Source organism: Perissodus microlepis, chromosome 3, assembly GCF_051167445.1.
Source record: "Perissodus microlepis isolate ML-2025 ecotype Zambia chromosome 3, ASM5116744v1, whole genome shotgun sequence".
NCBI lineage: Eukaryota > Metazoa > Chordata > Actinopteri > Cichliformes > Cichlidae > Perissodus > Perissodus microlepis.
In genome coordinates, this window is record NC_140463.1 from 3,246,367 (window position 1) to 3,259,875 (window position 13,509).

The following is a 13,509-nucleotide window of genomic DNA, read 5'->3' on the forward strand; positions in this document are numbered from 1 at the left end:
TTCACTCAAAGCATTGAACAAACTTTATTGTAAATGAAGCTTTTGGACATTTATTCTCTGATATTTGCTCTTCAGCTCGAGTCTCCATCAGTGGGAACATTTCCTGATTCAACTTTTCTTCTGTTCAAATCAAACTCCATGAGAATCAAAGTGTGAATCAGAGTCCTGATGATCAGATTCTATAGAAACATGGAGACTGTAGAGGATTTACACTCAATATGTTCATTTGTTCACTTTAATACAAATCATCATAACGACGCACTTTAAACCTGAACCTGGGAAATCTGAACCTTAATTGATTGACAGGACAGATGATCAGAGGTGCAGAGTTTTTACCTCCATCATTGTTACAGGGACCGAAGAATGGGTGGAGTTTGTGAGTGAAGGAGCAGCCAGTAAAGGAATAGATCAGAGCTGCAGCACCTACATCATAAAAGGAGACCAGACCCTCCTCATAATCCACAAACACCCCCACCTTCTCAGGACCAGGATGAAGACAGAGGGATGCTGGAGAGTCAGCACAACCAATGTACTCATTTCTATTTCTCAGCATCACAATCCAGAGACCATCCTGAGGACTCACTGTGATTTGTCCCTTCCTGTTGATCGACTCTGTGGCCACTCCTAAAGTCCAGTCAGTCTTTCCTTTAACCTGAACCTCAAAGTAAAATCTGCCTGAAGAGAAACTCTGCTCTCCTAAAACACAAACACACTGAGAAAATCTCTCTGGGTTGTCTGGAAGATTCTTCCTCACATCACTATGATAAACTTGTTTTCCATCATCAGACAGGATGAGTTTACGATGAGCTGTATCAGGATCCAGAGTCACGTCCACCTCATGCTGCTGGACCCTCTTCAGCTCAGCCTTAAACAGCTTCTTCTTCATGGGTTTCCAGACTGTCTCCTCCAGCTGAGCCACAGCTCTCCCCACAGTCCCCTCATATGATGGTGGATGAACTCTGACCTCTGTCCAGTCCTTGCTGGGTGGAGCAGCTTTCAGAGAGGAGAAGCTTTGGAGGAGGTGGAGGTGGTCTTCAGAGCGTGAGAGCTGCTCCACCTCAGAGCTTCTCTCCATCAGCTCAGAGATTTCCTGTTCCAGATCTTTGATGAGACCTTCAGCCTGTTTCTCTGTAGCTTCCTGTTTGTCTTCGATCTCCTTCATGAGCTCCTTCAGGCGTCTCTCAACAGACTCCATCAGAGCCGTGAGGACCTGAACACCTTCTGCTTTCTGTCTGTCTGCAGCATCTTTACTCATCTTCACCGACTCTGTGATCTCCTGAATCTTCAGTCGTCTCTTCTGGATCATCTGCTGAATCTCAGCCTCTGTCTTCTCCAGCTCTGCCTTCTTTCCTTCATATTCTTCTCTCAGAGGAACAAACTCGTGGTTCTTGTGGTCTAAAACAGAGCAGAGCACGCAGACACATGTCTGGTCGGTCTTACAAAACAGCTCCAGGAGTTTATCGTGCTTCGTGCACATCCTGCCTTCCAGGTTCTCCACAGCATCAACCAGCTGATGTCTTTTCAGGCCTTTCAGTGTCAGATGAGGCTCCAGGTGAGTCTGACAGTAGGAGGTCTGACACACCAGGCAGGACTTCAGGGCCTTCAGTCTGGTTCCAGTGCAGACGTCACAGGGAACTTCTCCTGGTTTGGCAGCTTGTTGCTCTGAGCTGCTGCTGCTGGCTTTCTGCTGAGCTTCACGTCTGAACTGAGCAACCATCTCAGAGATGAAGGTGTTGACCCTCAGCTGAGGTCTAGTGTAGAAAGTCTCGTTACACATGGGACACTGACAGCTCTGATTCATGTCCCAGTGCTGACTGATGCAGGTTTTGCAGAAGTTGTGTCCACATGGTGTAGTGACTGGATCAGTGAACACATCCAGACAGATGGAGCACAGAAACTGATCTTCAGATCGCAGATTGCTGGCAGCAGACATGTCTGCACTCTGAGGGAGAAAGAAAAGAAACATTTGATTCAAAATTCACTTTAAATTTCATTTTTACAAAGAGAGAAACAAGCGTCAGTAGTCTGAGGAGCTTGGAGAGAAAAGCGTCTGGACTTCTTTGAGTTTCTTGAAGACGTTTCATCAGAGAAGCTTCTTCAGTTCTCAGAGTAACTGGTGGAGACCCAGCAACACACTCAGACACAAACTGGTTCATCCAAACACAAACCTAACAACGTAGTGTCTGCTGTACAGTGCAGCGTCCAGATGAACAGAATAACGTTTAGGGATGAACATAAATACAGGGAGTGCAGAATTATTAGGCAAGTTGTATTTTTGAGGAATAATTTTATTATTGAACAACAACCATGTTCTCAACGAACCCAAAAAACTCATTAATATCAAAGCTGAATGTTTTTGGAAGTAGTTTTTAGTTTGTTTTTAGTTTTAGCTATTTTAGGGGGATATCTGTGTGTGCAGGTGACTATTACTGTGCATAATTATTAGGCAACTTAACAAAAAACAAATATATACCCATTTCAATCATTTATTTTTACCAGTGACACCAATATAACATCTCCACATTCACAAATATACATTTCTGACATTCAAAAACAAAACAAAAACAAATCAGCGACCAATATAGCCACCTTTCTTTGCAAGGACACTCAAAAGCCTGCCATCCATGGATTCTGTCAGTGTTTTGATCTGTTCACCATCAACATTGCGTGCAGCAGCAACCACAGCCTCCCAGACACTGTTCAGAGAGGTGTACTGTTTTCCCTCCTTGTAAATCTCACATTTGATGATGGACCACAGGTTCTCAATGGGGTTCAGATCAGGTGAACAAGGAGGCCATGTCATTAGTTTTTCTTCTTTTATACCCTTTCTTGCCAGCCACGCTGTGGAGTACTTGGACGCGTGTGATGGAGCATTGTCCTGCATGAAAATCATGTTTTTCTTGAAGGATGCAGACTTCTTCCTGTACCACTGCTTGAAGAAGGTGTCTTCCAGAAACTGGCAGTAGGACTGGGAGTTGAGCTTGACTCCATCCTCAACCCGAAAAGGCCCCACAAGCTCATCTTTGATGATACCAGCCCAAACCAGTACTCCACCTCCACCTTGCTGGCGTCTGAGTCGGACTGGAGCTCTCTGCCCTTTACCAATCCAGCCACGGGCCCATCCATCTGGCCCATCAAGACTCACTCTCATTTCATCAGTCCATCAAACCTTAGAAAAACCAGTCTTGAGATATTTCTTGGCCCAGTCTTGACGTTTCAGCTTGTGTGTCTTGTTCAGTGGTGGTCGTCTTTCAGCCTTTCTTACCTTGGCCATGTCTCTGAGTATTGCACACCTTGTGCTTTTGGGCACTCCAGTGATGTTGCAGCTCTGAAATATGGCCAAACTGGTGGCAAGTGGCATCTTGGCAGCTGCACGCTTGACTTTTCTCAGTTCATGGGCAGTTATTTTGCGCCTTGGTTTTTCCACACGCTTCTTGCGACCCTGTTGACTATTTTGAATGAAACGCTTGATTGTTCGATGATCACGCTTCAGAAGCTTTGCAATTTTGAGACTGCTGCATCCCTCTGCAAGATATCTCACTATTTTTGACTTTTCTGAGCCTGTCAAGTCCTTCTTTTGACCCATTTTGCCAAAGGAAAGGACGTTGCCTAATAATTATGCACACCTGATATAGGGTGTTGATGTCATTAGACCACACCCCTTCTCATTACAGAGATGCACATCACCTAATATGCTTAATTGGTAGTAGGCTTTTGAGCCTATACAGCTTGGAGTAAGACAACATGCATGGAGAGGATGATGTGAACAAAATACTCATTTGCCTAATAATTCTGCACTCCCTGTACAGTCGTTAAAAAGATGTGAAATTGTTTCTCTGACTGTTTTACAGAAGGTCCAAGATTCATCCAGATCATTTGTATACTTGAATAAATCAGTTTGTTGGATATATTCCATCAATTACTGTGAAGTAAACTTCGACCTTGTTGGTGACTAAATACTTCTTGTTGTAAGTCCAGATCAACGAGCCATTAATATTAAACAGTGACTGTTCCAGTAGAGCTGACAGTGAGGAGGACGATGAATCATAAACCTCAGAAATGTGTTATTAACTGTTGATCCAGTATTTTAATGGCATTTATGAGAACATGTTTATTCAGAGGTGTCTGTATATTTGGTCCATTTGTGCGTCATTAAAAACTGTCCTGTTTTCTCTCACAGATACTGGAACATCACAGCTCCTCACAAACTCAGGATGTGGAAGAAGATGAACTTTTCCAGTCACTCGCTGGGATACATCATTCATGTTATTCTGGATCCTCAGAAAACATTGATTTATTTTTGTGTTTCATATATTTGTTTGTCCAAATCAAAGATTGATGTTAGTAGAGAAGAAGCCACCATGATAAAGCCTGTGTGTGAAAATGAGATCAGTGGATTTGATCAAAATCCCATTTAAGGAGGAATTCTGTCCTCCAGTTTGTTTAAATAAGCTTTGGGATTAAACACCATCATCTATGTTTGTGTCTGATGACATGTTTGATCCAGGTCAGCTTGAATATCACAGCTGATGTGTGGAACTCTGACATGTTTAAAGCCTGATTATCAGGATGATTCGAACACATCTGTTTAAATAATGAGATTCATGTTTCCACACAAAGTTATAAAGTGCAGCATCGACTGTTTTCTGAATGATTGAGGAACATCTGTGACTCTTACAGGATACACTAAGTCAGATAATCTTTGTAAAATGTGTGAATGACTTTTTGAAGTACTGACCAAAATCTACTGGTTTACAGTATCAAAGGCTTTATATCAATAAAGAATAAATAGGTGTTTTCACGTCTGTAATCCTTATGATCAATCAGATCCAGAATCAATCTAATAGGAACAGGAAGTGATGAATAACCAGGAAGTGTGGAGTCAGTCTGAAGTCCAGAGCACAGCCTGAGTCCACAGTCCTGAGCAGAGCCACAGTGAGACTGAAGCAGCAGCTCGATGCTCCTACAGTGGATCTGTGGTTACATGAGCAGATTTCTATGGATCCAGTGTGACTGTGATGAGTCCTGATGAAGTGAACAGAGTGAAGATTTGTGTAGAAACAGGAAGTGTGATCAGCTGCACTCACCACTGTTGCTGGGAGAAACCTGATGGACTCCAGTGAATCTTCTTTCAGAGACAAACAGGACTCGACTGCAGCTCTGCTGCTGCTCTCTCACACTTTCACTTCTGCAAAATGACGTTGAGCTTCTTGTTTTTCAGGTGTTGCTCCGCCTCTTCCTGCCTCTCCCTTTACAGGAATCAGCCGGTCTGTACTCAGTGACTGTGTGCAGCGGGTGGGAGGAGTGAGGAGTGGTGTGTGGGTTCACACAGTAATGACGGCCTCAGGTGATCAGGAGAAACTCACCTGGATTTCCTTTTTCCACAGCAGACTGAGAGCTTCAGGTGGACCCTGAAGGTGGTCTCAGACACAGGTGGTAAAAGTACACACAGTGTGTACTGAAGTAGAAGTACTACTGTTAAAAACACTCCAAGTACTAATTCAACTTCTTTACTCAAGTAAAAGTAAAACAGTAAAAAAGTACTGGCTGTGAAATGAGAGTAAAAAGAGCAGATTGAAGAACATTTCTAACACATGTGTTTATACAAAGCTGACTGAACCATGTGCTGCATCAACGTGATAATAAAATAATAATATTCACTTTATTTCTAATAAATATTCCCAGCTTGAATCAGACAAGTTGAACATGAGCAGAGAAAAAGAAGGAAAATCCAAATATTCCTGTGTTCAGTTTTCTCCATTGTACAGGCCGACTGTGCCTCTAAACAGGAACATGAGCAGGAAGAGGCTGAAGTGGATTCAGCAGGTGGAGGATGCCTAACATCAGTTGGAAAGATTTACTGTGACGTTTGTTTGCTGTTTTCGCCTCGTGCACGAGAACATCACCAAATAAACTCGAGACAGTTTTTAATATTTCATTGTTCAAGAGCAAAAAGACTGACGGACTGTGTTTAAGGCAACCTCACAAATGTCACACATGAAATATTCAGTGTTTATTTGCTGGTTTGTCGGCAGCAGCTCCTTAAAGTCTGTCACACATCTGTTTGACCGTCTCCAGTTAATCTGAGACACCAGTTAATCTGCAACACCAGCATCAGGCGGCTCAGCTGATCTCTGGTGTGTAGCTGCTGTGCTGCGGTCCCATTCCTCAGTGAAAGTAACAGCAGAACAAAAACTCTTGATCCACATGTTTGAAAAGAAAGCTTTTAAACAGATGAACACACTCAGTAAAGGACAAAGAAATAAGTAAGAAAACATTAGAGTAAAGAGTAAAAGCAGGAGCAACTGAAACAGGCTGCATGCTAGCTGACGCATGAGCACTAGAACTGTTAAACTTCATTGTTATGATTTTAGCACCGAGTTACATGAAATCCTGCATCAAAAAGAACAACACAGCGATCACAGACATGTTTCTGCCAACAAACAAACATTAACCCAGAAAAGCCTTTAAAACAACCTGCTGTGGTTTGGAGTAGAGATTCCTGAATTTACCAGGTGCACCTAAAGGCAGCACAATTTAAACCGTAAATAATGATGTAGGTGCGCAAATCCTTTTCAAGCGTCACACCATCAGATGAGTCGGCTTACATTTGTTGCACTTCTACACCAAGTTTTACATTCGCGTTTCTTCGTTGCTGATTTTTGTTCCACAAACCAAAAGAAAAAAAGAATCAACCTTTAATATATTTTCATGTGTGTTTCAAGCACTATGACATATCACACACACACATGCTGAGTGTGTCACTGATAAAGCTGTGACACAGCAGCTCACTCAGTCCAGTCCAGGTAACAGACTCACCTGTTAGCAGCAAGTCTGAGAGCCTCCATCCTCAAAGACCCCACATCCCCCCAACACAGACTGTTCACAGTTCTACCCTCAGGACGAAGGTTCAGAAGTTCAAAATCCAGAACATCCAGACTCAACAACTCCTTCTTCCCACTGCTATCAGACTCTTGAACAGCTGACCTGTTTTAACAGTAATGTTTGCACATCAGGTATTCATAGTATTTGTATTTTATCTTGTTCTATTTGTATATATTAGCCTGCATCTGTGTGTGGACAGCAAAGAAAGACTTTCATTGCACAGAGAAATGCTTTTCTTTGTATATATGACAATAAACACTTTGAAATCTTGAAGTGTTGATCTGATTATTCATGACACTGATTACATCTGAAACCATCAACAGTCACATGTAGATCTGCTTCAGCTTCAGCTCTGTGTTTCATTTTTGTCTGATCTTCTCTGAAGCTTCCTGACAGTCAGCAGCTTTGACCTTTGACCCACATGAAGCTAACATGTGACACAGAGTCAGGACGCTCCGTGGAGATCCATCAGAACAGCAGAAACACGCTCGGGGTCATCATCATTATAAACTTCTAATGTGAGAGAAACAGCTGCAGAACATCTGGCTGAGGTTAGTTAGCTGTTAGCAGAGGAAGGCCAAAGCAAAGCAGCACCTTCATCTTCCTCAGGGCTGAATACACAACAGATACTGTATATACACACAGGCTGCTCTTCATCACCAGCTCATCCTCCTCCTCCTCCTGGTGACCTCACAGTTAAACAAACATACCTCAGCTCCCTTTGACCTCTGCATTTGGTGCCTCCTCCTCCTGAGACGTGTCAGCATGTCTGCTATGGCTAATATTAAGGTTTCTGCAGAGGAGAAAACTGAGCGAGTCTCAGAGCTCATCAACTTATTTCTACATCAGACACAAACCATGTGACCATGTGCAAGACTCTCAGCTGTGGTTTAGTTTGAATAGTGGGAATAATAGAATCACCAGTGGACCATCTGACAGTGACCCTCCAAGCCTCCATGAACCCAGCAGAGCTGAGCACCGACTCTGGTCAGGTCTCCAAATTCAGGCTGTCAGATTTATAAAACTGTACAAGTCAGTCTTAATGAGGAAGATCGAGAGAATCTGATTTCTGTGATCTGTGGATTGAAATCTGGGTTCCCAGCCTCTTCCTCACAGTCAGGAATACAGATCATTCCCTCAGCACTGGGATGGGAACCTGGAAGAGCTGAACGGGACCATCAGAAGCTCTTTGAGTAAATGCAGCAGATACTCTTCAGTCCTGTGGATCCTGTGGATCCTACAGTCTAAGATCCAGAACTGTCACTAGGATGGTTCAGTCATTTCTCATCAGCTACAATTAGAACTCAGAGCTGAGCAAATACAATCAATCACATGCTGTAGAAACACAGAAGTTTCTATCCTTCAGAAAACATCTGACAAAAAGATCTAAAACTGTGTGAAAAGCAACACTTGTTGTTCTCTAAATGTTTGGCCACAGCTGTAGATTACACTGTGAGTGTTGGTCAGTAATTACATTTTTAATTTGTCTTTGTGCAGTTACAGGTGAACACTGTCCAATCTTCTATCTAAATGACTGCTTTGTCTTTAAAAAGGCAAAGAGCCTGAGGCCGGTGACCTTTCCCCAAGTACATCCTCACAGCGGCTCACAGGACGAGGCCACACTCCTGTCCTGCCAGAGGAGAAGCTTCAGAGTGTCCGTGCGGTTCAACCACACCTGTCATATTCAGTACGGTGTTCATGCAGTTTGCTACCCGACAGTCACAGCATGTAGTAATACAGTCCCACTGCCTGTTCAGCATATGCAAACATATGATGAGTTCAAGCATGTGATGACAAAGGCCTCCCACTGTGGGCATTTCATCATGTTTAGGAGCCTCATCCAGCCACACATCTGATCAATGGAGTATTAGTAAAAGAGGAAACTAAAGAGGACGTGTTACTTTTATCTTTATTTATTTTATACATTTGTCATTGTTAGACATTAGGTTCACTGAAATCATTAGAAACAGTTTTGTCAGATTTCTCTCCGTCTTCCATGTGACTGTGTCAGCTTGTCAGCATCTGTTTGGGACGAGAATGCACCAGGAAGTAAATGAAAAGTACCAATAAAGCAGGAGAGGTTCTTATAGTACAGAAGAAGAGATTATTGTAAAAAACTATCTCAATGCCATCAATGATTTAGGAACCTGAGAGAGGACTTGGTAAAATAAGACGTTCTTATAACTTCACCCTGTGATGAGCCAAGCTGCGACTATCAGGGATGGTGATGTAGGTACAGAGCATGTGAGAGTGTGGTCCAGGAAATGTCTCTTCCAAAACTAGATGAAGGCACAAGGGGATCAATGTCAAGGTGTAGAGATTCGACATTTTCAGCCTTCAGTGGACACTCCAAAACACCTGGGTGGGTATGATGGCCCTGAGGTCTCCCAATCAATGCCCTCAGTTTGGATTTGCTGACATCAAGAAGCATGTGTAAATGATTTTCAAAACACAGAAGAGTCAAGAAAAGAAAATCATTGCTTTATTACTCAACTGCCTCATTTTCCTCAGATCTCTGTGGCTCTCTGATGGGCTGCTGCAGCATCCACAGTTCCCACAGCTGGTTCGCTCGGTCCTAATGGGAGGATCATTCCAGACAACGGAGAACAAATCCACCTTGAGACTTGGGAGGAAGGAGTGCTGGGCACAGAAGAGATGAAGAGTATCTGAGATGATGAGAAATCCATCTTCCTCCAAGCTGTCATCATAGTAAATGTGTCACAGCTGTCCAAACGTCCCTCCATAGACGCTCAATTCTACATTTGAAAAATACAGAAAAGTTCTCAAAGGTCAGTCGCAGACTGACAAAGAACAGCCAACAGCAATTCAGCTGGAGCCAGTCATGATGAAATAACAATAATGTCAGTTTGATCTGAAGAGCTTCAGCACCTCTGGTTGTGCTTTTCCCACTAAGAAAGCTTCCACATCCTCTCACAGTGAACATCACCTCAGCAGGCTCTGGACCACATGAGATTTTGAAATAAGTATTCAAACAACAGGATACACAAAAACTATTCAAATACCAGACTGACACACTTGCAAATTACAGCACTGAACAAATCCTGATGATTCCATGTTTAAAAATCATGAGACTAACTTCAGAATAAATTTAACGGAGCTTTGCTCACATGAAGGCAAAGTGAGCAAATCTGAATCTTCTGATCCATCCAGAAAAAACTCAAGTGCAGTGCTGTTGTTGCATTAATGTACATAATCTACAGGAGGGAACCATTGTTTTTAATTCATTAACACAACCACATTAAGAACTGCTAAATGATCTAATAATAATAATAATAATAATAATAATAATAATAACAATAATAATAATAATAATAATAATAATAAAAATAATAATAATGATGATTCTAGGCCAATGACATAATTCAATTAAACAATGTGACAGTGTAAGACAAGAGTGTGAAAACCACCAGAATACACAATATGACCAAAGTATGTGAAGTGTAGAATTCAACATGCAGATGACAAATAATACTAAGATGTAATAATATGTGCTTTATTGGGTTACGCAACTTACCTCCTAGTGAAGCCATCTATGCTGCCAAACATCACTAAAAAAGACGTCTTTGTTGAAAAGACAAGTGAAAGAAAATTCTGTAATGGTAAAAGTATTCAGAATTACGTTAGTCATGTATGTTCTAATGCAAAAACAAACCTAATCAGTTTATGATTGGTGTCAACGTGCTGCAGGAAATGTGGGCCTTGAATGGAGCACTGAAAGGAGTAAACTAAAATAAAAAATAAAAACTAGCCTTCAGACAAACTGAGGTTAATTCATGAACATGGAAACAAACAAATAAAAAATGTAGTTTTATTTTTTGTAATTTCATAAACTGTGTGATCATAACTTCCTGATGAAGCTTTGTTGGGCTTGTTTCTTGGGGCCTCTACAAGACTGAGAATCAACCCTGACACGGGTCAGTAAACACATTCTTGACTAATCCCAAAACAGAAAGTTTGACTTGGTTTGGAGTTTGGTTTGGTTTGGATGACATGTTCCCTCTAAGCCTGAAGGGGAAAAGAAGGAACACACACATGTAAAGGAAGCACTTAAAACATGCGGCTATCCTAATTGGGCGTTTATAAAGTCAGCAAAGATGCACAGAAAAGAAGATCAGACACCAGCGAGGGAGGATAAGAAAGACAGACACAACAACATTGTCATCCCCTATGTAGCCGGTGTATCAGAGAAACTCAGGAGGGTTTTCTTCAAGCACGACATCCCAGCAACACACTCAGACACAAACTGGTTCATCTCAAAGACAAAACGCCAAAACACAGACTTAACAACGTGGTGTTTGCTATACAGTGCAGCGAGGAATGCTCAGACCTCTACATCGGAGAGACCAAACAGCCACTTCACAAGCGCATGGCACAACACAGAAGATCCACCTCCACAGGACAAGACTCAGCTGTCCATCTGCATCTAAAGGTCAAAGGTCACTCTTTCGAGGATGCCAACGCTCACATTTTGGACAGAGAGGACAGATGGTTTGAAAGAGGAGTAATTATTCAGCCCCCTGAATCAATACTTTGTAGAACCACCTTTTGCTGCAGTTACAGCTGCCAGTCTTTTAGGGTCTGTCTCTACCAGCTTTGCACATCTACAGACTGAAATCTTTGCCCATTCTTCTTTGCAAAACAGCTCCAGCTCACTCAGATTAGATGGACAGCGTTTTTGAACAGCAGTTTTCAGATCTTGCCACAGATTCTCGATTGGATTTAGATCTGGACTTTGACGGGGTCATTCAAAAAGTTCAAGGGGGCCGAATACTTTTGCAAGCCGCTGTAAACTGTTTTTAAACTGAAATCCTAAAACAACAAAACGTCGCAGCATTTAAACCTTTTACACTGAGAAACAAAGAACATGGATTTACACCACCCAGGTCCTGATGGAGGGCCTTTACTGCTGAGGCCAGTAAGAGTGATTGATCCATTTAATTCATTCATCTGTTATTATTATCTATTATCATTTAATTTATTCATCTGGGAAGGAAAAACTCCCTTTTAACAGGAAGAAACCTCCGGCAGAACCAGGCTCAGGGAGGGGCGGCCATCTGCTGTGATTGGTTGGGGTGAGAGAAGGAAGACAGGATAAAGACATGCTGTGGAAGAGAGACAGAGATTAATAACAGGTATGATTCAATGCAGAGAGGTCTGTTAACACATAGTGAGTAAGAAAGGTGACTGGAAAGGAAAAACTCAATGCATCATGGGAATCCCCGGCAGCCTACGTCTATTGCAACATAACTAAGAGGGGATTCAGGGTCACCTGGTCCAGCCCTAACTATATGCTTTAGCAAAAAGGAAAGTTTTAAGCCTAATCTTAAAGGTAGAGATAGTTTCTGTCTCCTGAATCCAAGCTGGAAGCTGGTTCCACAGAAGAGGGGCCTGAAAACTGAAGGCTCTGCCTCCCATTCTACTTTTAAATACTCTAGGAACAACAAGTAGGCCTGCAGTGTGAGAGCGAAGTGCTCTAATAGGGTGATATGGTACTACAAGGTCATTAAGATAAGATGGGGCCTGAAAACTGAAGTCTCTTGGCGTGTCCTAATTCAGGGTCTGCATCCTTGGAGGAGGCGGCCTTCGCGGTCTACGTGGGCCGTGTCCTCGAAGGCCGGAAGTGGGAGGCTTGTGAAATTCAGATTCAGAGAAGTTTATTTATCCCCGAGGGGCAATTGAGAGACTCACCTTGCCTGTGTGTACGGTCGGTACATACAAAACACAAACATCACATTGGGGAGACAGGTCAGGCTGGGTAGCTGGCCGGTCAGCCGCATGAGCAGCGACCAGGAACAGTGGAAAATAACATACACAACATCAGGAGAGACAAGGAGAAATAAAAGAACTCCCCCAGACTGAGCTCAAACAGGGAGATCAGTTTGGGAACAGAAACAAAAACACCTCTGCACATAGCACATGAAAAACTCTTAATACACCAAAGAAACACATGACAAGCAACAGGGATGGGTAAAAGGTGAGAGACAGCCAGTGTAGACAGCACATGCCTGCAGCATAAGCGCTGGTCTCCTTTGATCCACGTCTGCATCGAGATAAGCGTCGAAGGCGTTTGCCATGTGTGTGTGTCCAGAGTTCAGCTGAGACAGTGTTCTTCGCCCTGCCAGGCTAAGTAAACAGTCTTCCAGCCAACCCAGGTGGCCTTGCGTAGAATGGGAAGAACAGTCTAAGCACAGTCTGTTATCAGGGTGTTGTTGCTCAGCTCCAGCCTTGAGACCACAGCTGGCGTTGAAGTGGTAGCTGCATGAAGTGATGGTGGTTTTTACTTTAGTGCGAACAACTCATGTGAATTTCAAAGCTGTTCTAACAGTCCGACACTGGTCTCTCAATCTCCCGTTGGAGAGCCGCGAGCTTCTCCATGATGTTATCAACCTTACGTTCCGTGATGTTGTCGTTCTTGTGCTCAAAGAATAAATTCTGAGAACTAAAACCGCCGAGAGCTTGTGATCCAGTTTGCACTCAGAGGTCTTATTCTGAGTGTTCACGGCAGCCGTAAGCTTCTCCAAGATCTTATCTGTGCTGCGCTCAATGAGCCCATTTTGAGAACTCACGACTCGTCCCATCGTTTCAATCCCAGCGGGCAGCCTT

General features: G+C 42.9%; 1 protein-coding gene across 1 annotated transcript; it reads right to left on the reverse strand.

Annotated features, from left to right (window-relative positions):
• On the reverse strand, positions 1 to 5,200 carry LOC146389456 (E3 ubiquitin-protein ligase TRIM21-like). The gene is made up of 2 exons (XM_084910923.1): positions 5,088 to 5,200; positions 1 to 1,942 (listed from the first exon to the last, which is right to left on the reverse strand). Exon 2 carries the CDS (start codon positions 1,931 to 1,933, stop codon positions 236 to 238), a length of 1,698 nt encoding a protein of 565 aa, XP_084767049.1. The 5' UTR covers positions 1,934 to 1,942; positions 5,088 to 5,200; the 3' UTR covers positions 1 to 235.
• Between the last annotated feature and the right edge of the window lie 8,309 nt (positions 5,201 to 13,509).

Bases quoted from the DNA above. Each gene is read 5' to 3' on its own strand.
- LOC146389456 (XM_084910923.1), bottom strand. From the start codon at position 1,933: ATGTCTGCTGCCAGCAATCTGCGATCTGAAGATCAGTTTCTGTGCTCC.